Source organism: Paramacrobiotus metropolitanus, unplaced genomic scaffold (assembly GCF_019649055.1).
Source record: "Paramacrobiotus metropolitanus isolate TYO unplaced genomic scaffold, Prichtersi_v1.0 Parri_scaffold0000232, whole genome shotgun sequence".
NCBI lineage: Eukaryota > Metazoa > Tardigrada > Eutardigrada > Parachela > Macrobiotidae > Paramacrobiotus > Paramacrobiotus metropolitanus.
In genome coordinates this window covers 32,134-57,813 of record NW_026570452.1, presented here as the reverse complement: position 1 = coordinate 57,813, position 25,680 = coordinate 32,134, and the positions used below count along the sequence as shown (strand labels likewise).

General features: G+C 43.0%; 3 protein-coding genes across 4 annotated transcripts; all 3 read right to left on the bottom strand.

Annotated features, from left to right (window-relative positions):
* Window positions 1–4,913: 4,913 nt before the first annotated feature.
* On the bottom strand, window positions 4,914–7,457 carry LOC129601381 (cyclin-dependent kinase 4-like). Of its 2 annotated transcripts, XR_008692213.1 has the most exons (3): window positions 6,775–7,457; window positions 5,692–6,676; window positions 4,914–5,617 (listed from the first exon to the last, which is right to left on the bottom strand). XR_008692213.1 is itself a non-coding variant. In XM_055500179.1 (2 exons), the coding sequence occupies exons 1-2, from the start codon at window positions 7,136–7,138 to the stop codon at window positions 5,835–5,837; spliced, it is 1,206 nt and encodes a 401-aa protein (XP_055356154.1). In that variant the 5' UTR covers window positions 7,139–7,457; the 3' UTR covers window positions 4,914–5,834. The 2 variants fall into 2 exon arrangements, 1 of the variants encoding a protein (XP_055356154.1); XM_055500179.1 differs by having other exon boundaries at window positions 4,914–6,676.
* A 2,234-nt stretch (window positions 7,458–9,691) lies between these two features.
* Window positions 9,692–11,363, bottom strand: LOC129601384 (max-like protein X). Its single transcript, XM_055500181.1, has 6 exons — window positions 11,237–11,363; window positions 10,856–11,125; window positions 10,497–10,587; window positions 10,313–10,412; window positions 10,083–10,167; window positions 9,692–10,027 (listed from the first exon to the last, which is right to left on the bottom strand). The coding sequence occupies exons 2-6, from the start codon at window positions 11,030–11,032 to the stop codon at window positions 9,866–9,868; spliced, it is 615 nt and encodes a 204-aa protein (XP_055356156.1). The 5' UTR covers window positions 11,033–11,125; window positions 11,237–11,363; the 3' UTR covers window positions 9,692–9,865.
* Window positions 11,364–21,137: 9,774 nt separating this feature from the next.
* Window positions 21,138–22,654, bottom strand: LOC129601374 (cyclin-dependent kinase 4-like). The gene is made up of 2 exons (XM_055500173.1): window positions 22,027–22,654; window positions 21,138–21,926 (listed from the first exon to the last, which is right to left on the bottom strand). The coding sequence occupies exons 1-2, from the start codon at window positions 22,388–22,390 to the stop codon at window positions 21,292–21,294; spliced, it is 999 nt and encodes a 332-aa protein (XP_055356148.1). The 5' UTR covers window positions 22,391–22,654; the 3' UTR covers window positions 21,138–21,291.
* Between the last annotated feature and the right edge of the window lie 3,026 nt (window positions 22,655–25,680).

The following is a 25,680-nucleotide window of genomic DNA, read 5'->3' as shown; positions in this document are numbered from 1 at the left end:
TCCAAGTCTCTGGGAATTTGCGATCAGAAAGACAACAGTTAAATAAAATTTTTAACGGTGCTATTAAAGCAAAACCACAAATTTTAATTAACTCGTTGGTAAATTCAAACGGCCCACTGGTTTTTGAAAGATCAACCAATTTTAAGGCTTCCCAGATGTCTGTTTCGTTAATAAAGTTTTCCACACTGATGGGTGTCGTACAGACTGTACATGTCACTACGCTATCTGAACAATGTGACATACACGAAATAAGTGCACTTGAATAATGGGCATTTAGCGCTTCAGCTTTTTCTTCGTCTGTGCTTGCAATCTGGTTACCACATCGCAGAATTGGCATGCCCTGCTTGTCAACACTCTTACGTACATACGACCAAAACTTTTTTGGGTTTTGTCGGGAGGCTGTTGCGATATCCTGTAGCTTACGATTCATAAAATTTCGCATCAATGAGTCGCACGTTTTTGAGTAGCTTTTCCAGACACCTCTTAATCTGTTCTTGCAATCTTCATTCGTAGCTTTTACATAGCGCCTGTGCGCGGTATCACGCCTTCTGATAGCGCGCTTGAGCGAAAGGGGGAAAGAACATGAAAATCGTTTTGGCTTTAGCCTTACTCTATTAAAAAAGTGGAGAGCTTTACTGATTATTTCATCTTCAATTAAAAGGGTCATTTCAGTACAATTTTTATCCCTTAAAATGACTTTCCAATCTATCTCAAAAAGAGCACTTCGAAAGGGCATAATTTTTTCGGGTAGAGACTTCCATACAATTTTCTGGGGCTCGACTGATTTAATTTTTGGAAGGCAAAGGACTACAGATAGTCCGTCGTGGTCATTCGTACTTGCTGGTGGGCTGATTACATTAACTGAATCAATGTACCATTTAGTAGGTACAATTATCAAGTCAAGAATGTTGCTTTTCCGCGTTGGGAGCGTAACTATTTGTTTTAGGTTGAACTCTTTTAAAAATTGCAGTAAACATTGCTCGTACGCAGTATTCGATTTTAAAGAATGCCAATTTATTTTAGGGCAGTTAAAATCACCCATTAATAGAAACCGCTGTGAATCATTTTCACTTAAAATTCTGCTGAGATGGTTTAGAAACTTGGGTAAAACTTCTGAAATCTCGTCGGGGGCGCCATAGAACACACCGGCAATAATATTAACAGCGCTAATTTCGACAGCAACAAATTCAAATTCGACTCTTTCAAGGTCAGATCGTCTTTTACCAGCGAGATGCTTTTTAACTACTAACGCAATTCCTCCGCCTGTTCTACCGACACGTGCGCGACGAAAAACGTTAAAAGACCTACCATCTGGAAACAACTTGTCTGGCAGGTCTGTCCTCAGTTTCAGTCAGTCCTATTAAATCATTCCCTGAACAAAACGTTTTTACTTCGTCAGATTTCGAAGATTCCCATTAATATTACATAATTTTATGGTTAAATGAGAAGACGAATGTTTTCTCGGCTTGACTTTCACTAAAGATTTCTTTCGATTTAGTTTAAATGATTCTTATTTAATGCGCTCGTTTTCTTTTGAAAATATTTCCACTGTTTGACGATAATATTGCTTGGCCAGATTTCAGAGTTCAACATAATGTTTTCACAGTCTGAGTACGTACCAACGCGAGCAAACGTTGTGCCTCTCAGATCGTCTGGTGCTCTGGTTCGAACATCTACAAACCTGACTTTTACATTCTTTCTTTCCAAAAAAGATCGCAAGCATTCAGTAGTACAGTCCCTTGGTAACCCGCGCACACAGAAGTCTCGGTGTGGAACCGACTTTAAAGCCAAAGAATTCGCAAGCGGGTCTTCGCTGTTATTACTGCCTGTGCCTCGCACACTCTTCACCACAATCCTCTTGCTAACTGTACCGCTGTTTGCTCTCACCTGGTTATCAGCCCGAACGCTTGCGTTCCAAAATTCACGTCCACTGCTAGCCAAGCTTGCGTAGTTTCGCCTCCTGTAAGCTGGTTGCGTAGACCAGCCATTGTATCCGGGTTCGCCGCCATCTTGGATTTCGATGATATCGGGTTCTTCGGTGCGTAGGTCTCCACTGGTTTTCAGTTCCTTGACGTCGTCTTGGAGTTTTCCATGGGCTTCACGCAGAGACTCGATATTAGTGTTTATGGCCCCAACGGTTTCTTTCAGTTCCACATCTACTTCGTCAATTCGTTCGCGTACCGCTCCATCAGACTGTAGAAGATCCGCATCGGCATTTGACCGCATTTGACGCTCTTCTTTCAGGTCCTCCTTCAGTTTAGCATTTTCGTCTTCCAGCGCCTTCACACGTTCAGACAGTTTCATATGTTCCTTGGATACAAGGCGTATCAGTGGAATAACAAGTGCGAATACTTCCTTGTTCCCTTTGGTAGGTGCGTAAGCTGCAGAGTTTTCATGCTCCCCCAATTTCGCGAGCAATTCAGCCAAAGATTCCTGCTTCGCCGGGGATCTTGACGAAGATTTTGCTGCCGAGCTCGTCATCTTGAACATAAAATTAGTAAATGATGTTTCTTATCAACGAGGCAGATCCCCAGAACACATTTTCCATAGCATCTTGATCGCCTCCCATAAATATCGGTGCTCCGGATTCCGCAAATTGTGTGAAAGAGTTCTTAAGTGCTGCACGTCAAACCAGCGAACATAAGATTTTAATAAGTGTAAAATTCGTACGATACAACGATTACACGATGAATTCTCATCGTGTAATCGTTGTATGTAATGTTATCATTTAATAAATAAAATATCTTACACAGGTGAAAGACATTCTGGATACATTGGGATTGATGGAATGCGCCGATACCGAAACGTCAAAATTGTCCGGCGGACAACGAAAACGTTTGGCAATTGCTCAAGAATTAGTGAATAATCCTCCGGTGATGTTCTTCGACGAACCGACTAGGTAATTAATGCATTGCGAGTTTTTTTAAAATGTACAAGCAAATAAAGTGCAGTGCACATGTTGGAATGTGTTGCAACAATAAAATATAATAACGATTAACGAAGTATGTACGTACATACGGGTATCGGATTGTCTGTTAGCACTAGTGTGTACTATATTTATATGTACGGAATTTTAATAAAACGATACCACTAAAAGGCTTTCGAATGTACAAATAGACGTCCTCCAGATGAGTTTAAGGAATGATTCTTCGCAGCTGGCTCCATAACCTCGAATAGATGCAATAAATTCGGGGATTCCTGTTGAAAGAACAACCTTTACCCAGAAGCGTGCACGAACGTACGTACGGAAGAAGGCCTCTCACTCCTGCATACGCCGGCACTGTCGGCATACAATTTTCCGTAGGCAGTTGCAATGATAAAGTGCCAGCGAAAATTGAAATTTCTACGATCCGTTGTAAAAAACCTCTGGCATAATTTCATGTGAGACAAAAGGGCAGAACCATATGTTCATGTAGAAGAGTACCTGGTCGGTATCTAATGCCAGCGGGACTGCAAATCGTCGCCACGATAACGGAAAAAGTCACAAAGTTATGATACCGGTATTTACAGACAACGCTGTCAACAGTCTCCGGTCTGCTGCACGAAATCACTGCCTGGAACGAGCAAGACAGAACATATTACTAATCCAGACATAGGTGCCATCTAATTCCCAGCTATAAACTTAGATCAGGAAATCTGAGCATTCTGTTAAGGCAATCTGGAAACTTTGAAAATGCAGCACACACCGGAAAACGTCCAAGAGTTCTTTTGTGCATTTATAAAGAGCCCTTAAACGAGCTTGCATTTCACTACACGCGTCGCATAATTAATAAACGCCGTTGTAATGACGTAAATTTGCAATTGCGGCACCAAGAAATAGGATATGTACAGGGATAGCCCATGAAAGAATAACTCGCAGACTGTTGCACGTAATAAGCACGGTGCAAAATATCCATCAACGTCCCATTTTGCTAGTACAGATCATTCGGGTATGTTTAGCAGAAGAAAAACTCCCATAAACAGTTACCACGAAAGTCGAACCGAAAAAAAAGCCGGTTAAACTGCTGCAGAAAATAATACGAGAAAAAAAATCGTTTAATGCAGAAAATAATCGAATCATGCGTTGACTTGATGTGCAATTCCTTTTCAAGTTTGCAGTAGCATCTACCGCTCTGGATTTTCCATCTTCTTTTATATTACCTGTTTATTCCAGTTGATTGTGTAACGTTTTAATTTACTTCATTAACACCGCTATGCGGTTTTCGATATGCGGTTTTTCTTACGGCGCGTCGTGCACGCCGATGGATATGACTGGCTGCTGGAAGAAGCGCTGCTTTGACGTCAACGAGTGCGCCGAGAATAACGCCGGCTGCGGCCAGATCTGCATCAACACACTGGGATCGTATCACTACGAATGCAACGACGGCTACCCTTATTTTGTTTTCTCTCAACGGCACTATTGCATATTAAGATTAAATGAAAGATACCAGTGCTGGTGTGCAGTTGCAGAGCCCCAGCCACGCCACCCGCGATGTAGGCCACTTCCGATTAGGGCTGATGTCCGTGACTTGCGCGTTATGGCTGTTAGCATCGTGGACATGGTTGATAACTTTTGTCGCTCAAATGTTTTGGACAACAACTGTTTTTCGAATACTAAAACGTATTCTGTCTGGAATATGGTTAGCTCTGCCAAAATCAATAGAAAGGCCATCGTTATTTGAGTACTAGTACAGGGAAGTGCGCACTGATGATGGACGGGCACGTGACGGGCATCGTGAGTCGAAGAGCACGGAGAGGGCTGTTTCAAATTACTTTCACTGCGAAAACGACGGGCGCTGGCGATCGAGAGCGAAGAATCGCATGCTGCTGCATCCCGTTTCCGTTTGGTCAGCATCAGTAATCAAACAACCACCAATGCGATTACACCGATTGACAGGCTGGACAAAGTTTACATGGGGTTAAAATTTGCGTTCTTTTTTATAACTTGTGGTACTCTAACCAGAGTAAACCAAATGCATTTACTTTTCATCATTTGATACTTTGTATCGGAAGCTTCAATTATGCAAGTCGATGCACAAGGACGCATGATGCTAAACGCCGTTTGAGACTTTAAGCGGTTATATCTGAAAAGATGTCAATATACTGCTTAACGGAAACCGTGATTGCAGGTGTATACCACAAAATACTGTATGCAGCCAGCCAGGCTGCAAACTGTTCGTTATCCTTGAGCGGCAGATTGACAGTCAACCATCCTGCGTGGCCTTCGGTATCGTAAACCTCTATCGTAACGGCGGGGTTGCCTCCAGAATGCCTACCGCCGCAGATGTATATCCGATCTTTGACAACACAAGCAGCATGCCGCCATCTGGGCTGATGAAGTGGTTCAATCTTTTCCCAAGTTGTACTACCCAGTCTCAAACGAATACAGTCAGCTGTTGCAGTAAAGTGACGGGCAGTAAAGCTGTTGCAGTAAAGCTTTGCGTCGTCTAAAAGCTCTCCGCCCAAAATGTATATGTGTCCGCTGACCACAGCCATTGCAAAATCAGCGCGCCGTTGTTGCCGATCTGGTAAGTACATCCATTCCTTGATCACCGTGTCATACTGGAAGAGGCTCATCTCATTAGCATAAAATAACTGCTCACGGCATTTGGCCACCGCTTGTAGAAAGGTATCAGGGCTATGAAATATAAAAAGCTAGAATCGTTTGATACCAAGACTGCAATGTATGCTGCCCCAACAAAAAAGGCATACCGTTGATTTGGTTGAGTTGAAGGTGCAATTTCGCCTGTAGAAATGTTAATTTCTAGAAAGATTCCGGTATCGTCAAAGAAATAAGCCTTGTCCTCTACCGCAGTCACCAATGCATACGGATCTAAAACTGGCTGGTGGTGACCTCATGTTTCGACATTCCACAAATGGAATTTCTCCTTGTAGACGTCACCGTGATGTATCAATTCCGTAAATACAATTCTGTTGCCTGTTACCGCTAGCGCGCAACACAGATACCCCTCAAATTTTGGTGCGCCCAGCACCTCATGAACATTAACAGAGTTAGTCAACGGATCGAATATTATGACGCAGAGATCTTCAGACTGCCTGAGCCCAATAAATACTATGACGTCTTTTCTCGCTAGCCTTTGCAGTAATTTTCCGGCGGATAATCGGTTTGCGCTACTTGTATCCAAACACTGTCGAATGAGCCACGCTAAATTGTCCTCAATGTCGTTGCTCACAGATGGAACGTAACCGTCGATTATCAAGTGTGCATATTGGTAATCTGCAAGAGCGCTTCCCGCATCGACGACATTCCCATCCTTTACGAGCTTTTTCTTGGGCACGCGTGCATAGTTTTCGGCAATCTCCAGAATGATGCATCCCAGACTCCACATATCCGTTTTTCGTCCAGGTCGCTCTGCTTCTTGTTGTGAAAATTTTCGCAGCATTTCCGGCGCCATGTAGCGCGTTGTGCCACGTAACTGGGATAAGTCTGCAGAGCAGGTGGCGCTTTCTTTCATTTGCACCAGATCGTCTAAATCGCCAATCACCAGTTTCTCGCTGCCATTTTGCGAGACGCTCAGAAGTATATTTTCAGGCTTCAAATCGCCGTGAATAATGCTTTTTTGATGGAGGAATTCAAGGCCGTGGGTCATGTCCTCTGCGAATCGAATCACTTTTCCCCAGTTGTTCAAAAGCGTTGCGTTTTCCTTAGCTTCCCTTAAAAACGACGCCAGATCACCTACAATCATGGAATATAAACAAATAAATATGAAAATAGAGGATAAATATTATAAGAGCAGAGTGACTTCGACAAAAGCTGCTTATAATCCCTGTCACCTTTATGATAATCCATTGCCAGCTCCACTGTCACCCCGCCGGAAGATTTTGTGATGGAAACCTTGTGGTAGCGTACGATATGTTTGTGCTTCAGTCCAGGAAGCTGTCTCATTCTCTTTACAGCGGTCATCCAGTTTTCCTGATCGGCAGCAATTCCAGATTTAATTGCGACATGCATCACTTTGACGGCTACGAAATCTGGCTCGGGAGGAGTGCGAAATCGGAAAAGTGCTTTTCTGACTTTGGCTTTGTAAACTACTCCAAACGCTCCCCTCCCAATAAAGTCATCCTTAGTGTAGCGGTACTGTATACTGCTGCCAATTTCTTCGACAGCACCGGAATTGCGGAAGCCTATGCTTTCCATTTCCGTAGTTACCGGATTATATCAACTGATTCCCGCTTAACCCGATGCAGTTTTGCTGAGACGGCCGCCACTGAATCGCGCTTAACTGCTCACATTTTTGGGGATTTAAAACTACGCATGATGTTATGGAGTGACAATTTTCTGGTGTACGGAACCTTGTAAAACTGTAAAACTGAGTGCTGTTGTTACCAAAAGTAAAAGCAATTATGCACATTATTTACAATTAAATAATGTGCATAATATACAATTATGCACAATTAAAAGCAATTATTTGTTAAGGACGAAATACACTAGCACGAACACGGCTTAGTTTAGCATTCACTCGTTTTCACTGCGCTTTGAGTTTTGCACTCGCTTCGAGGCAGAGAGTGCTTGCGATTGTTGAGCTGTACACCGCGCCGATGATACTGATAGCGCAAACTGATAAGATAATGTCAATGTGATGAATTTTGCTGCTGATACTGAGTAATACTGCTGCTTCTGTAGCGGTAGCGGGAAAAGTTTATATTATTAATGTAACCCGAACTTGGCAAATGTGCACTGGCAGTACTGCAGTGTGTTCCGTTTTCTCCATTCGATGGAACGCTGCCAGATTCTGTATTCATCGGTTCGGAATTGTCTAGAGTTTTGACCGATTTGGTTTCTGATGAAAAACTTAGAGACTGTTTTTTTTATAAAACCTTCTTCGTCGTATACAGTGACAAGGGAACGAAGTGGTTTGTTCACATCGGCCGGAAATCGTTTGCGCGCGCAGCATCTCCTTGTGGACTCGACTGGACTGGACACTGGACAATTAAACTGGCCAAATGTGTGCGAAGTCGAGAGTTATACAAAGACAAATGACCACTGCCCAATTGCCACGTTAAACTTAATTGCCATGCAAATCAATTAATTATAACCGTCCGGTTTTCATCCATATGGCCGAAAACCGAAAACATATTGGCGGTCCATTTTGCCTCCGGTGGTCAGTCTCTGTAGTACACAGCCAGTGTGGCGGTTAATTTGCTCTGCTGTGCCAAATTAAACTACCGCAAATCGACATGTTCCCAGCGGGCCAGCGCTGTGGGATCCCATCGGGATGAGCATTGTTCAGACTGATTGAAAAGCAAACATCTGAAATGTGAAAAAAATACGTAAATACGTTGTATTGGTTGTACAGTGTACATGTCATACGCACATCTCCAAGAAGCGTCGTCAAGTCCCGGTCCGGCTGGCCGAGATATGCCAACCTCCGCATCTTTTCCCACACTCACGACGCAGCCGTCGGACAGCTGTGTAAGCGGCGGCCCTGAAGCGCCGGCACTGCTCCTTCGCCGACTGCGCATAACAGAAGCGCACGAGCGGATAGCCACGTCAAAACGCACGGCATCGTCGCCTTGCACGTCTGCTGTCATCTTGGTCACCCACACGGCGTTGGGATGCCAGTTGCGCTCGCGCCACAGTGAATCGACACCGGTCGACCCGGCACTGTCACCACTGTGTAGCGCAGGAGCAGTAGCTATTCACGCGCGGACATCCAGGGCGAGAGGTAACAGCATTGATAACGCACGGTCACTGAAGATCCACGACTGTTGACCCGGTCCAGTTAGCTGCATTACGGCCGTTCTACGGCGACAAGCGGCAGCTGCGGACGAGACCCGTGGTGTATCTTTCGCACCATTCGCAATCGGAAGCGCCGGTTGCGGTACATTCTCTTGCTCACACGGGCGGTTGGCTGGGCGAATTCACGAGGCGTCCGGAGATGCCCTGATCAAGGTGGTCCGCGGGCCGTTGGGACCGGCCATCCGCCTGGCCGCCGCCTGCTACCTCGACTTGTCCCGCGCTGAACGCAGGAGATTCAGTGATCCTGTCCCGGCAGGAACGCCGTTTCGGCATTGTCTTTATTTCAATTTGGCGATACAATACGGAATACAGTCGCAAGTTTATAAAAGTGAAAGAAGTGTACTGAATACACAGCCTCAGCCGTCTACGGATATAGGCGGCCTAATCACACAGAACATTTCGTCTAAGTTGGCCGATGCTGGTGCTGTTCCCATGACAGAGGCCGCGTTCCCGCGTTGGACGATGTTTCGGCATTGCCGTCAGGCGTCCAGCCCCGTCCGATGCGAGTTGCCTTCGCTCACTATTCTCCTTTTTTAAATTACTTTTCTGCAGACTATTTCTTGATATTGATTCGGTCATAATTCTCAGTGTTATTTAGTTTGGCTTTTGTATGCTTTTCTTGACATGTGTTTTAGAAGAACAGCTATAACAACAAGCCCGTTCAAAATGATCTTCCGTTGACTAGATTTCGTCGTCGTCGTGCCTCGTTGATTAACGTTTTAGCTGGTCCAGGCGCAGATATGCGGTGTTACCGTACATTTCAGACGTGAGGCCAACGATATCGAAGGGTGTTATGTTAGCGCAGCGAATTGGATTCCTGACGAGCAGTGGCACGGCGGTCCCGAGAAGATTTGGGATCACAATGCGATCGGCGTTCTGCTCTCTTGTGGTGTGTAATCACCAAGGTATCTGTATTTGTCCATACAAGGATGCCAAAGGCCAATTTATACGAAACTTATGGTTTATCAAAAAATATGACAAATGCGTATCAAATTTTGTATGGAAGATCTAAATGCACATCTGTGCCTGTGTGTATGCATCAGTTGTGGCTACCGAGTACAAACAAAAATTGAGGGTTTAACCGTAAAACGGTTGTGTGTGAAGAGTATTCATTAAATAACACCATCACTGACAATCACGTAAGACTCCAGCTGTCAAGGCCGTGATGCTGGAGGGACTGCAGTATTCTTCGAGCCACAAGGAGGTTGTAGCGGACAGCGCCTGGAAACTGGATGCATCCACGAGGTGGTTGTAGGTTTGGAAAAGCTGGTCCATCATTCTCTCAAACTACAAACAATCAAAACTTAATAGGGGCCCCATGTATCAACAAGCGTTTACTAACCACTTGAAATCTAATTTCATCCTGATTTGGTTGACCACTTGTGCTAGGGTGAATGTCCAGCTTTTCTGCAGCCGTTTCTTGACTTCTGAAATCGTAAGCGGGAAGTACTGAAGCATTACGAGATTAGCCAGTCATGAACGGTTAACCCTAACAGCGTGTGGACAGAAGCGTTCGCTTTGTTACCAGCATGTTCCGAATGCGGCATGGCGGGATAGTTTTTGTTCTCTTACGCTTTAATGATCTCTATGCCAGCCAGGGTTTGCCTCAGTCTTTGTAGTTCTCCGTTTTGCCCTTGTGTGACCCCCTCCAGAGTCTTTATAGTATTTATTGCTGTCAACACCAGATGCGCCACGTCAAGTGACTAAAGTGCTTTAAAGGACGTAAATTAATTCGGCTTCCTCGGCAAAGGCATACCTTCTTCTAAAATTTGTTTTCTTGTGACATCTCGCAACTCTGTTGCGCCATCATTGGGCACCACTTCGTTCTTTAAGTCCATAAAGGCAAGCTGAAACCAGATACAGCGGGTTGCTGCAGCAAGAAGACGAAGTAAATCAGTTCATCATGGAAAGAAACTTGAAAGTTCTGCATAATTTAAGTGCACGCAAGTCACTTGACGTCAATTTTGTAAAAGGGATGGCAAACATAAAGTATTTCCAAAAGACTGTAAGATCATGCGGTGCCAAGTTGCTGTTTAAGAATAAAAGTAAAATAACTAATGATAAGTAGATAAATGCCGAATAGTTAAAGGAAAGCAAACTGTGTTTGGTAACCACCTTGATCCTTTGAGGGCGGATTACTTCAGCGGCGTTCCCCTTTCTCCGTTTTGCGTGCAGCCAGTTCGCTTGGCTAACCGCAACCACAGCCTTCGATGTTCCTGTATCTTTGTCCTTGACAGGATATTGCACTGATTTTGTGCGACGCCGTCCCAAAATGGATGCCGTCCCGGACATGATAGTCCACTTGTCGTGCTTTGTGGTGGTCTAGATCTTTTAAAGATGCTCAATTAGCAGGTTTTCGGGTGCTTGCCAGACGAAAATCGGATCCTAGAAAAATACGACCACCTTAGCTTTGTGTTTCTCGTAAATCTGAATTACATGTAGTATTAAGTATATTGATATACGAGTAAGATATAATCGTAATACGAGTAATATTACCTGAACCAGATTATGATGGTATTCATACCAGCTACTCTTTAAAGATTTCGTCGAATGTCTACGAGTATTTATGGAAAAACTTCATCATCTGCGCGCGTAGTTCAGTAATTGCGGTAGAAATGCTTGCTAGTGGCATTGATGAAATATGTACATGTGTGGGCCTCCTAAAAAACAAAACCGGTTCTTTTTCGGCGCACATGTGAAATTGGCTTAGTGTGTACGTACTCGTAAGTATTGTAACAATATGTATGTACAATGTACATACAGGTATCTTCTGCTGCAGCAGGCTCGGTACGCTCGTAGTCACGAGACCCGTAAACGCAACTCATTTGTCGGAGTCAAATATAACAAGTAATACAACCACATAGGTAATCTTTACATCTGCTAGTTTGACTACGACGATCCTTGTTTAGCAGTCGTATTCAACAAGTACCATAGTCTGGGGGTACTATCTTAAGAACTCCCGTTCTGGTTGATATTGTGTTTTCTGTTTTTCTCATCTTGTCCTGCATTTTTTCGCTTTTGGATGGTGTGTTAGTGTGTAGTGTATGCATGGAATTTTAATAAAACGATGCCGGTAAAGCTATTCCGAATATACAAATAGATCTCCAGATGAGTTTAAGGAATAATTCTTCGAAGCTAGCTCCATAACCTCGAATAGATGCGACAGATTCTAGAATTCCTGTCGAATGACAACCGTTCACCCAGGAACGTGCACGAACGTACGTATATGTGCGTATGGAAGGAAGGCCTCTCACTAGTCACTACATCTACTGCGTACGCCGGCACTGTTTGCATAGAATTTTCCGTAGGCAGTTGCAAATGAACATGATAGAGTGCCAGCAAAAATTCTTTGATCTGTTGTAAAAAACTCTGGCATAATTCGACGTGAGACAAAAGGTCAAAACCATATGTTCATGTAAAAGAATACCTGTTCGGTAGCTAATGCCGACGTGACTGCGAATCAGCGCCACGATAACGAAAAAGGTCACAAAACTAAGATACCGGTATTTACAACCAACGCTGTCAACAGTCTCGAGCTCCGGTCTGCTGTGCGAAATCACTGCCTGGAACGAGCAAGTCAGAACCATGTTTTTAATCCAGATATACCATCTAATTCCTACTCTAGCTATAAACTTGGTTCAGGAAATCTGAGCGTTCTGTTAAGGCAATCTGGAAACTTTAACCGCAGCACAGACCGGAAGACGTCCAAGCATTTTGTTATGCATTTTATTACAAAGAGCCATTATACGAGCTTGCATGTCACCACACGCGTCGCATAATTAATAAACGTCTTTGTAATGACGTAAATTTGCGATTGCGACACCAAGAAATACGATATTTACAGGGATAGCTCATGAAGGAATAACTGGAAGACTGTTGAATGAATAAACACGGTGCAAAATATCCATCAACGTCTCATTTTGCAGGTATAGATCATTCAGATAAGTATGTCCAGCAGAAGAACAACTCCCATACAACCGTTACCACGAAAGTCAGCACAAAAAAACAGCCGGTGAATCTGCTGCAGAAAATAATTTCTTGCGTTGATGTGAAATTCCTTTTCAAGTTTGCGAATGAATTTACCGCTGGATATTCCATTTTCTTTTATAATTATTACCTATTTATTTCAGTTGATTGTTTTACTTTTTAATTTGCTTTATTACACCGCTAAGCGGTTTTCGATAAGGCGATTCTAAAACGCTGAGCTTTAGGGAAACATCGTGTGTCTATAGTTGTGGTCAGTGCCCCTTTCTTAGTCGATTTTTGATTTTCTTTTTAGCTTTGGCTAATTTTTCGAGATTCTGCGTAATTATCCAAGTTTTAACAGTCTGCATTAGAATGCATACCGCATTAGTGTGCTCTTATCATTCTGCACAGCTGTACGCTGATTGGGCTATTCCATTAGATAAAATATCAAAGAAGGTCATATTATGTACGGCTTTTTGAGTAGCCACGATCAAGTGACCTTCTGCATTACCCGTGCGTGTTCTTGAATTCGACGAACGACATGCATCTATGTCCGTCGGTGCAAGCCTAGTTGTTTCGCCGCATAGTTCTGGCGGACTCCTACAGCGCGCCGTGCATGCGGATAGATCTGATTGGCATCTGGAAGAAGCGCTGCTTCGGCGTCAACGAGTGCGCCGGATATGACCAAATCTGCATCAACACACCGGGATCGTATCACTACAAATGCAACGACGGCTTCCGTTATTTTCTTTTCTCTCAACGGCACCATTGCATATTCTGTTTATATGAAAAGATACAACTACTGGAAAAATAAACGAATGTCCAAGATAAACTGACCGAATCACGTTATAGTGAATACGAGTCTATTTTCGCCGTGTTCTGTGAGTATGAACAGGTTTAGGAAGTTGAAGGTCGTTGTCCAGTGGCTGGGGGGAGCTCTGAATACCATATCAAGCCTTCTGACACCAAAACTGAGCGCTGATTTTCTTCCGGTATGGATTGTAGTTCTTCATGTACAAGCCGTGTATTTTACAAATAAAGATAACCCGGTTACGGACGGTTCATGCGAGACGGTGCGCCTGACAACAAGAATAAACAAATAAACCATAATCGGTGGTACAAAAGACAACGAAGGTTAATGGGCTATACGAATTATTTAAACGGCACTTCCGGCCTTCGTTCGGGCAGAGATTTCTCATTGCATGCAGTTGTCCACAATTGCGCTGCAGTCGGCGCCCGTCCAGCCAGGCTGGTAAACGTAGATGCCATGATTTGATAAAAACGTCCAGCAATTCAGTATCAAAAATAAAATAATCTAATTCATTATTTTGCTCCAGAGTTTAATGATTACCCAACAGGCGCATTATTAGATCTGGTACTTAATTACAGTTATTATTTGCCAGTTACTGTAGTACAGTCTGTAATTATTATTAATTACCTACTATCATTACTGTTACTTTACCAGTTGTAATTATACTATTAATTTGTGTTATTATTTATTTGTTTCTGTTTATTTCTATTTTGTTTCTTTTTATGTCTGTTAGAAGCAGTACTAATTTTCGGGATAGTTGATGAAGCTCTAGGACAGAAAGTTCAGTCCCAAAACTGAACGGCAGAATAAATTTATCATATAAAACGACAGAATAAATTTATCATATCATACAAAACTGCCTGCGCGAAGCCGATTATTAAAAATGAAATAACATAGAAAAATAAAAGTACAGATCTCAGTTGATATGATTATAAATATAGTTCGTAGTTGTTATTAATGATATAATTCTGGAAGAATGAGAAACCTGTAGCAATAATGAACTATTGCCGCGAAACATTTTCATCATACAATTTTGTGGCTAATAACTGAAATTCAAAACTATCGCGTGTACAAGACAAGTGCGACATTTAATGCTTCGACACCGGCAAATGCAGTAAGGACCGCCGGGGTCAGCCGGTGTGTAGCTGCAGAACGGTCCCGGCCACGGCCCTCGCGATGTAGGCCGGCTCCGATTTGGACTGATGTCCGTGACTTGAGCGCTATGGCTGTGAACTTTAAATATGGTTGATAACTACCGTAGCATAACTTTTCCGGATAAACGAAACAATTTTTGAATGCTAAACGTTTCGGTCTGGAAGATGGCTAGTGCTGCTGACACTAGTACTGGGAAGAGTGCGCTGATGACGAACGGGCAACTGGGGAGCATCGTGCAGTCAAAAGCACGGAGACGGCTGTTACAAATTGCGTCCACTGCGAAAACGACGGCGCTGGCGATCGAGAGCGAGGGAGCGCATGCTACTACGTCCCGTTTTCGTTTGGTCAGCATCAGTAAATAAACAGCAACCAATGCGATAACACCGATTAAAAGGCTGGACGAAGTTTACTTCGGGTTAAATTGGTTGCAGTTTGCGTTCTTTTTTGTAACTTATGGTACCGTAACTAGAGTAACCAAATGAATTTACTTTTCATTAATTGAAACTTAGTTTCGTAGGCTTTAATTATACAAGTCGATGCAGAACGACGCATATTTCTAAACGCCTTTTAAGCGGTTATATCTGGAAAAAATGTCAATATCCTGATTGACGGAAACCGTGGTTGCAAGTATATTCAACGGATGAATGTAGGCAGCCAGCCAGGCTGCAAACTGTTCGTTGTCCTTCGGCGACAAGTTGACAGTCGACCATCCTGCGTCGCCTGTGGTATCGTAAATCTCTATGGTAGCGGCGTTCCTGCTTATAGAATGTCTACCGCCGCAGATGTATAATCGATCTTTGACAACACAAGCAGCATGGCAATATCTGGGCTGACGAAGTGGTTCAATCTTTTCCCACGTTGTACAACCCAGTTTCAAACGAATACAGTCAGCTGTTGCAGTAAAGTCACGTGTTGTGTCGTCGAAAAACCTTCCGCCCATAATGTGTATATGTCCGCTGACCACGGCCATTGCAAATCTAAGGCGCCCTTGTTGCCGAGCTGGTAAGTACTTCCATTCCTTGATCAACGTGTCATACTGGAAGAGGACGCTCTCAGTAGCATAAAATATCTGCTCACGGCATTTGGCTACTGCTTGTTGATTGCGGTAAGGGCTGTAAAACATAAAAAGCTAGAATCGTTTAGTACCAAGACTGCAATGTATGCTGCCCCAACAAAAAGCCATACCGTTTATTTGCAGGTTGAGTTGAAGGTGCAATTTCGCCTGTAAAAATGTTCATTTCTGTAAAGATTCCGGTATCGTCAAAGAAATAAGCCTTGTCCTCTACCGCAGTCGCCCTTGTAAACGGCCATATATCCACACGGAGGACTGGCTCGTGTTGAACCCATGTTCCCTCGTCGACATTCCACAAATGGAATTTCACCTTTTCGAAGTCACCATGACATATCAGTTCCGGATATACAATTTTGTTGCCTGTTACCGCTGACTCACGATACCAATCCCCGTCAAATTTTGGTGCGCCCCGCACCTCTTGAACATTAACAGAGTTAGTCAACGGATCGATTATCATGACGCAGAGATCTTTACATTTCTTGAGTCCAGTAAATACTATGACGTCTTTCTTCGGTAGCTTCTGTTACGAAACTTAGGCAGAGCAAAGTATTACAGGCCAAAGGTCATCCTCATCCGCGTAGTAGTGTGTTTATTAATTATACGACAAAGTAAGAAATAAGGCAGAGCAGAAAAGTAGGAATGAAAGTAATGTGTGTGAGTAGCGTAAAGAAGCGGTATAAATAGGCAAAAGTGCAACAGATGACAAAGTCTAAGTGAGTAAGTATATTAATCATACACAAAAAAGTCCATTACGTAACACTTTCCTCCTTTAAGAGGACTGTCCTCAGTCTATAAACATGCAAAAAGAAGCAGGTCGGCCAGCCGGTATAACTATATGATAAAGTAGGAAATAACATATAATAGAAATGCAATTTAGTGAATGTTAATAAGTTGATAAACGCTTGCACAGTGATATGCTGGTCGTTATTTCAAAAGGCTGATTTTGGATGCGGTTTATCTGCAACAGCTGAGAAGAATTCACCTTCAAGCGGCAGGAATTAGAAAAATTATTTATATTACAGTAAAATCGTATTGTCATCCGATGCGGCAGATACTGCATAAGGTCGTGTATTGGCTATTGCTTATTGTAGCACCGTGCGGCAGTACGATCATGTCGATGCAATCGATGAAACCAATCGACCTTGAGCTGCATACCATTATCACTATTATTACATTACGAGATAGAGACTCATCCTTCTCTCCTGGAAAAGTGTTTAATGCTGGTTTCAAGAAGAAGCTGCCCGACAACATGTACGCTCGGAAATATTGCAACCAAAGCAATACGTTTACGTATTGATTTATGCATTTACTTATTGAAGTACACATTTAATTAACTGGTATTTCGTTTCGTTATCTTCAATAACAGCACAGCGCATGTGTCTTAATTGCACCGCTTTCTTAAAAGTGCCGACGTATTCTGATGTTATCGAACGCGCTTTTGATGGTATGCGCATTTACGTCCGACATTGTACCACCACCGACTGGTCAGAACGTTTGTCCACACCGACGGGTGACGCAACACTCCAGAGCGGTAGCCCTAGGGAGTGCATTGTCCGAACCGCCTAAAGTTGTTGGCGCTAGGGCTATTTAAGACCGTTTGATGTTACTGCGGTGAGGAGAGATTTACTTGTCGGAGTATTAAGCGGCTCAGAGTGGCAGATGTACTGAGTGTGACACGGAATGCGCGGCCGTATTACGAAGACAGAAACATTTTTTTGCCGCTTAATTTGTTGGTTAGAGAAAACGGAGAATGGTCGCAACGAGCATAAAAGTAACCGGGCAGTGTAGAAAACCTAACTGTTAACCAAGTCATTCAACAAACTCATATTAAAAGCTGTATGAAGAGTAGTAAAAGCCATAATTATGCAAGAAGTATTCGCGCCCCTAAACGATAAAAATAATTTCAATAATTCAACTGTAATAATAATTCAACTGCGCCAAAATACGGTTATTAAAAATTTATGGAAACGCATCGACATGACGGACTGTGTACAGTGCGAACATTAACTCTACAGAGGAAAATTAGCACGATTTGACCTTTTCATTAGCAGGTAAATATAATAGGTTGCTTTTGACAAATTCCGATAAATTAAAAGGAGAAGAACTTTTGAATCGATTTCCAAGTAAAGAAAATCATTTTGCATTTTATAAAATGTTGTTTTTTTTTATTATGGATTTCACATTTTTCTTGGAAATTTTGAGGCATTTTAAAAAATTTTTTTAAAATAAGTTTTGAATAGAACGGCTGGCCGGCCGTACAAACAAGCGCTTAGTTTTACGAAGCTCGTGGTCAGCAAATCCAATTATCCGGCAATTCGGCAGTTCCACAGTTTCGCTAATGCCGGGTTTGGGATGGAGTGTACATCTGGAACATACGCCATATGACGGAATTTTCGGTTCCTAGGTGGCATACTGCTACAGAAGCTAGTTTTCAACGGGGACGAGGAAAATAGTATGGAAGCACTGAGTAACGATTCAACTTGAGTCTGCAAAACAAAATATACGCAGTAAACAGGAAAAAAAAGAACTTAAAAGCAATTAGCAAAAAGCAGCCCACATAACCAGCCAACAGAAAACCAGCAAAAACAATTCTGCCAAGCAAGTTTTTACAAACCGTCCAATTGTAAAAATTACAAGGAGTGACTTGCGCTAATTGCAGTGAAAACCATTACATCATAATTAAGTCTCAGTCAGTTTTGAATTCTGAAAAACGGAACAAACCGATTTGACAAGCAATCAAAACCAGTTAAACGGAGTCTAGATTGGCTCTCAGGTACTGACTTTAAGGACATCGGACAATTGTACAACGAATTTTCCGAAAATTTCGACATTTTAGATGGTACAATGGGTCGCAACTTTACCAAATATTTACGTCAGCATTAATTATTTCACCAAAACTTCAGCGAGACTCTGAAAATAGCTTAGCCGTTTCTTTTTGGGTGCCCGTAATTACTTACAGTGGCTTCTACAACACAATATCGTGACGGCAGATTACTATATGCTTTCGCGACAAGCACATAACAATCTTATTAGAAAATATGCGCCGCTTTCATAAGGAACGTCGACTTTCTATATGAAATTAGCCAACAAGACTTAATTACCAAAACACAATTGCGACCAGCGCAAGTCAGTAGTACTAAATCATGTTATTTTCTAATTGCTCTTGGTAAAAGCTATATCGGTTCGCTGACGGCAGCTGTATTTTATAAAATTGTTTTTTTTTCTGTATCATTTTTCAAAATTTTTTTGCTGCCTAACTTTAGCCACTGCCCTTTTCAACTCATCTCAACACGTGTGCACACATATTTTCAGCTGACTTATTTTCTGTTGAGTTACGATTGAAATAAATGTTAACGTTGTACTGTCAGTAAACCGTTATTTACTGCGCAGCATGTATCATTTTGGACTTAAACTTTAACAGGTGTCATCGATGCTGATTTCGTTTTTCATGCTTCGAAAATTAGAACTGAGACATAACTGTAATTTGTCAGTGAAAACTGATATCACCGAAAGGAGTCGACTTGCTCGCTGAACTGTAGGTTTCCTAACCTAACTTGAATAATGAAGACGAGAGCGGTAGCGGTACGCACGAGATATGTTTTTGAGTTTTTCAAGAAAATCATCTGTATCTGTAAGATCGTCGAAATACTGCACCATTTCTGCCTTTAAAGCGTCAGGCAACCCTTGAAACAGGTGCAATAGTACATCCTTATGCGAGCCGTTTGGATTTCGGGTACGCACTACGCGCGTTATTCGATTCACATAAACCAGTGGGTCATCAGCAGCCTGCATTGACATGCACTGGTTATCAATATCGTAATCAATAGCGTTTTTGCCGAATGTCTGCCGTAGCGCTTGGCATGTTTCGTCCCAGGTCTCTTTCCTTTCATGCATTACAAACCACTGTAATGCGCTTCCTTTAAGACAAACATGAATATACTTTACCATTTGATCATGCCATCCATATACCTGCGCTTGCGCATCGAATTCATTGATAAAATCTTCGACATCTTCAGAGGCCAAACCGCTAAACTTCGGCAGATCACGCACTGGAGGCGCGCTCATGGTAGCTGATGCGTATTCGTGTACTTTATCACCTGCATTAGGTGGACCTTTATGATCATATCGGTCGTTATTACTCATTCTGTTGCCGACACTTTTAACGTTTACTGCAAATGGGAGTACTACTTTATTAAATGCTGAACCTTCAAGCTCACTGGTAGAAGCGACTACTAGGTGGAAGTCAATAGCTTGGCATGACAGAACACCTTGAGAAGGCGAAGCAGGTTCGACAGGACTGAAATAGTTTGATGATGCGTCACTGGAGAGCAGGTCATCAAAACTGGCGAAGGGATGATCATTCGAAGTCATACGGCGATCAGTTGAGGACGCTTATTAGTATTTTATCAGTCATACAAATGTTTACCAGGACCAACCCTGATTACTCAAACATGTTACAAAAGCGAACGGAATGTGTTTCTCAGCATGAAAAATGTTCAGCAGTGGGATCATCTTTTATCAGTTGAATTGACTCTCATGAGTCTATTGCGTTTGACCAAACCCAAAATAGTATGGTAATTACTCAGAGCGCTCCCAATCTTATAAGACTGCAAAAACTTTAGGTCATAAAATATAAGCAGAAATGACTCAAGCGGACTGGGTATAATGACTGGGACGACGAGCGACTGTTACCGAACGATGACTTAATCAGCATGTATTACTCAACTGAGTAAAGTGGTTTAGTAAACTACCAGCAAATTTATTGATTTAACGGAAAAATTAAAGAATCAGGAGGAAACGCAGCAGAAAAATTTGTGAAATGAAAGTGAAACATATTGTAGTCTTTTTACATAATCGAAAAATCACAAGGTTACACGCACGAGTTATTCTTTTTTTGTGTGTAAAACTTACAGTTATTCAAGCACATCGAAGAAGAATCAACCAAATTCAGCAGGAGACACAGGTTTATGCGTTGTGTACCGTGCAGATACTGGAAGTATTTGATTTAATCGTACTTAAATAACTTAATCGCTGCCAGATAAGAACGGGTTAAAGTGTGAACTGAATGTTCATGGTAGTTTTCAAGTACAGTACCCAAAGAAAACAGACATGCTTGGGAAAATGTTACAAATCTTATAAAACCGGCACTTATCTTTGTAATCCGAATGCTGTATGGCACGTAGTGCTGGTAATCTTGGTCACTCGTGGTCCATTGGCATGTACAGCTGGATCCCCGGGACTGCAGGAGGTTCAGGCAAAGATCAGCAATCCGGGGTCCAAAGTGGAAGTTGACGGGCTGTTTTCACCACTCAGGTATTTCTCAGTCGGGTTAGGACCAAAATTGTTACGAAACTTAGGCAGAGCAAAGTATTACAGGCCAAAGGTCATCCTCATCCGCGTAGTAGTGTGTTTATTAATTATACGACAAAGTAAGAAATAAGGCAGAGCAGAAAAGTAGGAATGAAAGTAATGTGTGTGAGTAGCGTAAAGAAGCGGTATAAATAGGCAAAAGTGCAACAGATGACAAAGTCTAAATGAGTAAGTATATTAATCATACACAAAAAAGTCCATTACGTAACACTTCTTCAGTAATTCTCCGGCGGATAATCGATTTGCGCTACTTGCATCCACACACTGTCGAATGAGCCTCGCTAAATTGTGCTCAATGTCGTCGCTCACAGATGGGATGTAACCGTCGATTATCAAGCTCGCATACTGGTAATTTGCAAGAGCGCTTCCCGCATCGACGATATTCCCATCCTTTACGAGTTGTTTCTTGGGTACACGTGCATAGCTTTCGGCCATCTCCAAAATGATGCAGCCCAGGCTCCAAATATCTGTTTTTCGTCCTGGGCGCTCTGCTTCTTGTTGGGAGAACTTCCTCAGCATTTCCGGCGACATATAGCGCAGTGTGCCTCGTAGCTGGGAAATGTCTGCAGAGCAGGTGGCGCTTTCTTTCATTTGCACCAGATCGTCTAAATCGCCAATCACCAGTTTCTCGCTGCCATTCTGCGAGACGCTCAGAAGTATATTTTCAGGCTTTAAATCGCCGTGAATGATACCGTTTTGATGGAGAAATTGAAGTCCTTGGGCCAAGTCCTCTGCGAATGGAATCACTTTTCTCCAATTGTTTAAAAGCGTCGTGTTTTCCTTAGCTTCCCTTAAAAACGACGCAAGATCACCTATGATAATAGAAAATAGACAAAATAAACATAAAAACAGAGAATAAATATTATAAGAGCAGAGTGACTTCGACAAAAGCTGCTTAATAATCCCTGTCACCTTTATGATAATCCATTGCCAGCTTCACTGTCACTCCACCGGAAGTTTGTGTGATGGAAACCTTGTGATACCGTACGATATGTTTGTGCTTCAGCCCTGGAAGTTGTCTCATTCTCTTCACAGCGGTCATCCAGTTTTCCTGATCGGCAGCGATTCCAGAATTAATTGCGACATGCATCACTTTGACGGCTACGAAATCTGGCTCGGACGGAGTGCGGAATCGTAAAAGTGCTTTTCTGACTTTGGCTTTGTAAACTATTCCAAACGCTCCCCTCCCAATAAAGTCATCCTTCGCATAGTCGTACTGTATGCTGCTGCCAATTTCTTCGACAGCACCGGAATTGCGGAAGCCTGTGCTTTCCATTTACGTAATTACCGGATTAAATCAACTGATTCCCTCTTAATTCGATGCAGTTTTTGCTGAGACGGCCGCCACGTTTAACTGTTCACATGTCTGGGGATTTGAAACTACGCATAATGTATGGAGTGACAAATTTCTGGTGTCCGGAGCCTTGTAAAACGATAAAACTGAGTGCTGTTGTTACCAAAATTGAAAGCAACTATGCACATTGTTAAGGACGAACTGCACTAGGATGAACACGGCTTAGTTTAGCATTCACTCGTTTTCACTGCGTTTTGGGTTTGCACTCGCTTTGCGGTAGAGAGTGCTTGCGATTGTTGAGCTGTACACCGCGCCGATGATACTGATAGCGCGAACTGATAAGATAAGGTCAATGTGATGAATTTTACCGCTGGTACTAAGTAATACTGCTGCTTCTGTAGTGATAGCGGGAAAAGTTTGAATCATCTTATCAGTGCAACGGTGCAACCCGAACTTGAGAGGTGTGCACTGTGTATAGTACTGCAATGTTTTGCGTTTTCTCCAATCGATGCATTGCTGCCAGATCCTGTGTTCATTGGTCCGGTATTACTCGAGAGTTTTGACCGATTCTACTTATTCCTGAGAAACCAAAATATTCCTGAGAAACCAAAATTTCTAAGGAAAAACTCAGAGAATGCTTTTAAGAAACCTTCTTCGACGAACACAGCCGCAAAGGAAATGGCACGGTACACGGTGCCAGTTTGTAGAGGCACATCGTCAAACCTTTTCCTTGCGCGAACTCTGAAATACTTTCTTGTAATCTCGATTTCATTCAGAGGCCAAGTGATTTGTTCACATCGGCCGGAAATCGCTTGCGCGCGCAGCATCTCCTTGTCGAGATGTCTGGACTGGACTGGACGGGACACAGAGCAATTAAACTAGACAAATGTTCGCGAAGTTGAGAGTCATGCAAAGTCAAATGACCACTGCCCAATGGCCGCGTTTAACTTAATTGACAAGCAAATCAGTTAATTATGCAACCGTCCGGTTTTTATCCATATGGCCGGTAAAACCGAAAAACGTATTGGCAGTCCAGTTTGCATCCAGTGTTCGGTTTTTGTAGTACACTTCCAGTGTGTTCAGCAATGCAAAATCAAATTGCCGCAAATCGACATGTTCTCAGCGGGCCAGCGCTGTGGGATCCCATCGGGATGAGCGTTGTACAGACTGCAACAAAAACAACATTTGTGTTGTGAAAAAAAATACGTTGTATTGGTTGTACAGTCACTACAGTGTACATGTCAAACGCCCATCTCCAGGAAGCGTCGTTTAATCCCGGCCCGGCTGGCCGGGATATGCCAACGTTCACATCTTTCCACACTCACGACGCAGCCGTCGGACAGCTGTGTAAGCGGTGGCGCTGAAGCGACGGCACTGGACTGCGCATAAAAGAAGCGCACGAGCGGATAGCCACGACAAAACGCACGACGTCGTCACCTTGCACGTCTGTTGTCATCTTGGTCACCCATACGGCATTGGAATGCCAGTTGCGCTCGCGCCACAGTGAATCGACATCGGTCGACCCGGCACTGAATAACGCAGGAGCAGCAGCTATTTACGCGCCGACATCCAGTGCTAGAGGTAGCATTTTCGAGTATAACGCGCGGTCTCTGAAGATCCACGAATGTTGACCCGGGCGAGTTAGCTGCGTTATGGCCGTTCTATGGCGACAAGCGGCTGCTGCTGACGAAGCCCGTAGTGTATCTGCCGCACTATTCGCAATCGGAAGCGCCGGTTGCGCCGTTGCGGTACATTCTCTCGCTCACCAGCAGGCATACAAAGGGAAACGGTGCGCTTTAGCAACGTCTGGAGTCTTTCTTTAGGCGCTAAATTCAGCCGAAACAATATCCCACGACGCGTGGACACACAGTGAACGTATGGTAAAGCTATATGTGTAAAACCATGAATTAATTAATCCGCAATGAAAAGGTCAAGTAGCAGGTCTTATTGGCTTTGTTCCTGCAAGCAAAAAAACTAATAATCTCTGACTGAACTGTGATGTACTCAACAGCCAGACAAAAAGTTCAGCATTGAACGCTTCATTCAGTACAGTGCATCCTACGGAAAAAATTTCGGTGAAGTGTCCGGGGTCAGATATGTCTGACTTCAGAAACAACCAAAGACTGCAGATGTAGAAGTACGTGACAGTACTACTACTGCAACAAGTAACTTTAATAGGGCGAACTGACAATTGCTGGCCAGCAGTATAGCTAAACTAAGAATAGGACTTTAATAAGAACTACCATAGCAAATAGCTACGACTTTCAACACGTTTTGATACACAGCTCTCCAGTGTCCGGTGGCCAACAAAGGCAAGGTGATTTTTTTTTTAAAATTTTGACTTTTTATAAACCTTTATTGAGCCGCTATAACCAATAAGCACATTGGGAATTTATGTGAAAGCATAGTTCGGTCATTAACGGTTGAATAAGGTGTTATCATCCGGCAGGACAGCTTTCCGGGCAGCGGAAGGCAGCATATAAGTAGTCCAGAATTATTCGGTTGGCATCCACCTCTTCCGGAGTGCATTTAGCTTTTGCCTTTGGCATGTAGCATTGCTCGTAGCTCTTTATATAACTGCGGTAAAATACAAGAACGATAATTATGGATAGTTTTCGGATGTCAGTATGATTGGTAACTCCACCATGCGATAGTTTCAACTTATTTATGTAGGCAAGCTGCCTTCGACGCCATCTTACTAAGTAAAATAACATATCAGTATCTGAAAGATCTTTGGGATATTTCTATATGATCGTGCGCCCTTTTCTGTTAACACACTCAGTCTTATTCCCTCTTTGTTTTCACGAACTCACCAGCACGAGTCATGCACAAGCTTGTCTCGAAGAAGGAACGTCATTGGTGGAGTAGTTTCGATATCTTTTGGTAGGACGCGATCCAAAATTTGGCCCGTGCAACGCTTATGATCTCGTACCATTTTAAAGATGCAGGACGTGAATCGTACCGCAAGAGTTATCGCATCCGGACGCAGGATGATTTTCTTGATTCCAAACTGCCCTGTGCAGCAAGGTGCGCGTCCGTGTAATTCACCGGCACGCAACGCTCGACGATCCGGCGAAGTTGTCCCGCATGCGGATGAAGGGTCTAAGTTTTGAAAGTCAGTGAAAATCAGATTTTCATAAAACGGTTACGATGTTACAATTACTGATTTTAGTAACTCGCTTAGCACCCAACACCGTACTTCGCATGGGGCCTTTAGTTTTCCCCTCATGCAGTACGGGAAACCATTGAAGGGCACGCAAGACGCACTTAAA

Bases quoted from the DNA above. Each gene is read 5' to 3' on its own strand.
- LOC129601381 (XM_055500179.1), bottom strand. From the start codon at position 7,138: ATGGAAAGCATAGGCTTCCGCAATTCCGGTGCTGTCGAAGAAATTGGC. The intron at 6,677-6,774 runs GTGACAGGGATT...CCATGATTGTAG, and splicing joins GGCAATGGATTATCATAAAG to GTGATCTGGCGTCGTTTTTA.
- LOC129601384 (XM_055500181.1), bottom strand. From the start codon at position 11,032: ATGTCCGGGACGGCATCCATTTTGGGACGGCGTCGCACAAAATCAGTG. The intron at 10,588-10,855 runs GTGGTTACCAAA...ATCTGGTTTCAG, and splicing joins TCCGCCCTCAAAGGATCAAG to CTTGCCTTTATGGACTTAAA. The intron at 10,168-10,312 runs GTAAGAGAACAA...TTACGATTTCAG, and splicing joins GGCATAGAGATCATTAAAGC to AAGTCAAGAAACGGCTGCAG.
- LOC129601374 (XM_055500173.1), bottom strand. From the start codon at position 22,390: ATGGAAAGCACAGGCTTCCGCAATTCCGGTGCTGTCGAAGAAATTGGC. The intron at 21,927-22,026 runs GTGACAGGGATT...CTATTATCATAG, and splicing joins GGCAATGGATTATCATAAAG to GTGATCTTGCGTCGTTTTTA.